The 2382-nt window shown below is 51.0% G+C and overlaps 1 protein-coding gene across 1 annotated transcript in view; it reads right to left on the minus strand.

Annotated features, from left to right (window-relative positions):
- Positions 1-2382, minus strand: part of ZAN (zonadhesin) — a 62536-nt gene that overhangs the window by 28064 nt on the left and 32090 nt on the right. The window contains exons 26-27 of the mRNA XM_037740393.1: positions 1870-1981; positions 226-320 (exon numbers count right to left, since the gene is read on the minus strand). Coding sequence (XP_037596321.1) covers positions 226-320; positions 1870-1981 — 207 coding nt within the window. The remainder of the gene's footprint in view (positions 1-225; positions 321-1869; positions 1982-2382) is intronic.

Raw genomic sequence — 2382 nt, forward strand, 5'->3', positions numbered from 1 at the left:
AAAAAAAAAAAAAAAAAAAAAAAAAAATCCCAGATTTATCTACTGCCTGAGACACAAAGACAGACCAGTCAGTCATAGGTCCCAAGAAGGTGACTGCTGGTTGGCCCTGTGTTCCCATTTGCCTTCCTCTCTGTTTCTGGTCTTGTTTCTCCTTCTCTGACCAGATTCCCTCCCTGGCCTCCTGTCCTTCAGGGAGGAAAAAGGGCCAACAGGGACATGTCTTACCCTGAGGGTTTATTAAGATCACACAGTTCTTGCTCCAGGCGTCTGCCATGCCATTCTCCTGGCAGCTAGAGGGCTTGCCACCCATAGGGAAACAGCTGAATGAGGAGAGGATACAAACTGAGGGCTACAGGCTGGGCGCAGTGGCTCATGCTTGTAATCCCAGCACTTCAGGAGGCCAAGGCAGGAGAATTGCTTGAGACCAGGAGTTCAAGACCAGCCTGGGCAACATAGTGAGATCCCATCTCTACACACAAAAATTTTTTATTGTACTTTTAGCTCTGGGGTACGTGTGCAGAACCTCCAAGTTTGTTACATAGGTATACACGTGCCATGGTGGTTGGCTGCCTCTATCACCCCATCATCTACATTAGGTATTTCTCCTAATGCTATCCCTACCCTAGTCCCCCAACCCCCGATCCCAGCTCTACACAAAATTTTTTTTTCAAGGCAGCGCTGAAGGAATCTACACAAAATTTTTAAAAATTAGCCAAACTACAGCTGGGCGTGATGGCTCGTGCCTGTAATCCCAGCACTTTGGGAGGCCAAGTTGGGTGAATCGTGAGGTCACAAGTTTGAGACCAGCCTGACCAACATCGTGAAACCCCTATCTCTACTAAAAATTCAAAAATTAGCTGGGCATGGTAGCACATGCCTATAATTTCGGCTATTCAGGAGAATGAGGCAGGAGAATCGCTTCAACCCAGGAGGCGGAGGTTGTGGTAAGCCAAGATCTCTCCACTGCACTCCAGTCTGGGTAACAGAGCAAGACTCTGACTCAAAGAAAAAAAAAAATTAGCCAGGTGTGGTGGCATGTGCCTGTAGTCCCAGCGACTTGGAAGGCTGTGGTGGGAGGATGGCTTGAGCCCAGCAGTTGGAGGCTCCAGTGAGCTATGACTGCACCACTGCCCTCCAGCCCGGGCGACGAAGCAAGACTCTGTCTTAAAGAAAAGACTGAGGGCCTGAGGAACTGTCTCCCAAACCAAAACAAAAGTGGATGGGGGCTGGGCACAGTTGCTCTCACCTGTAATCCCAGCATTTTGGGAGGCCAAGGCGGGTGGATCACCTGAGGTCAAGAGTTTGAGACCAGCCTGGCCAATACAGTGAATCCCCATCTCTACTAAAAGTACAAAAATTAGCTGGGCGTGGTGGTGGGCGCCCATAATCCCAGCTACTCAGGAGGCTGAGGCAGGAGGATCACTTGAACCTGGTCAGCTGAGATCATACCACTGCACTCCAACCTGGGTGACAGAGCAAGACTGCCTCAAACACAACAGAACAAAAACAAAAAGTGGACAGGTACAGAGAGGGATGCAGGAGAAGAGGACAAAACGGTGCCCTCAAGTAGGAAGGCCAGGAGACGCAGCAGGAAGGAAAAAGGCTAGACCTCAGGATGGACTTCCCAAGTGGGCCCTCCAAAGGGATCATTAAACACAAGAGAAATCAGCAGGTGTGGGTATGGGACGTCAGAACAACTTCTTACCAACTCATATCTCAGAGAGACTAAACGGGAGAGATTGGCTGGTTTCTGCCAGTAGGGAGGTACAGCACAGAGGAAGAGGGGACACACAGAGGACACTTCCAAGCTGCCCCCAGAGGCCCTTCCCCAGGCCCAGCTCCTGCCCCGCTCCCGCACCCCCAGCTCACCCAGGTTCAGAGGATTCAGGTAACTTCCAGGCCGCCCCCAGCTGCATGGAATCGCCTGCAATCTTTCTATCAGGGAGCAGGTTGTCATCTAAGCTGTTGTTGTTGTAGTTCCCTGGAGGAGGGAATCGTTAAGACAGGCAACAAGGGGCCCTCCAGCAGGCCAGGCCCCAGGGCCACCATCCTAACCAGAAGAGGTGTCCTCACTCTTCACTCTACATAGCAAAGTCAACTCTTTCTATTTATTTATTTATTTTTGAGACAGTCTCACTCTGTCACCAAGGCTGGAGTGCATTGGCGTGGTCTCAGCTCACTGCAACCTTTGCCTCACAGGTTCAAGCGATTCTCCTGTCTCAGCCTCCCAAGTAGCTGGGACTACAGGTGTGTGCCACCACACCCGGCTCATTTTTCTATTTTTGGTAAAGATGGGCTATCACTATGTTGGCCAGGCTGGTCTCGAACTCCTGATCTCATGATCCACCCGCCTCAGCCTCCCAAAGTGCTGGGATTACAGGC

Source organism: Cebus imitator, unplaced genomic scaffold (assembly GCF_001604975.1).
Source record: "Cebus imitator isolate Cc_AM_T3 unplaced genomic scaffold, Cebus_imitator-1.0 Scaffold82, whole genome shotgun sequence".
Lineage (NCBI taxonomy): Eukaryota > Metazoa > Chordata > Mammalia > Primates > Cebidae > Cebus > Cebus imitator.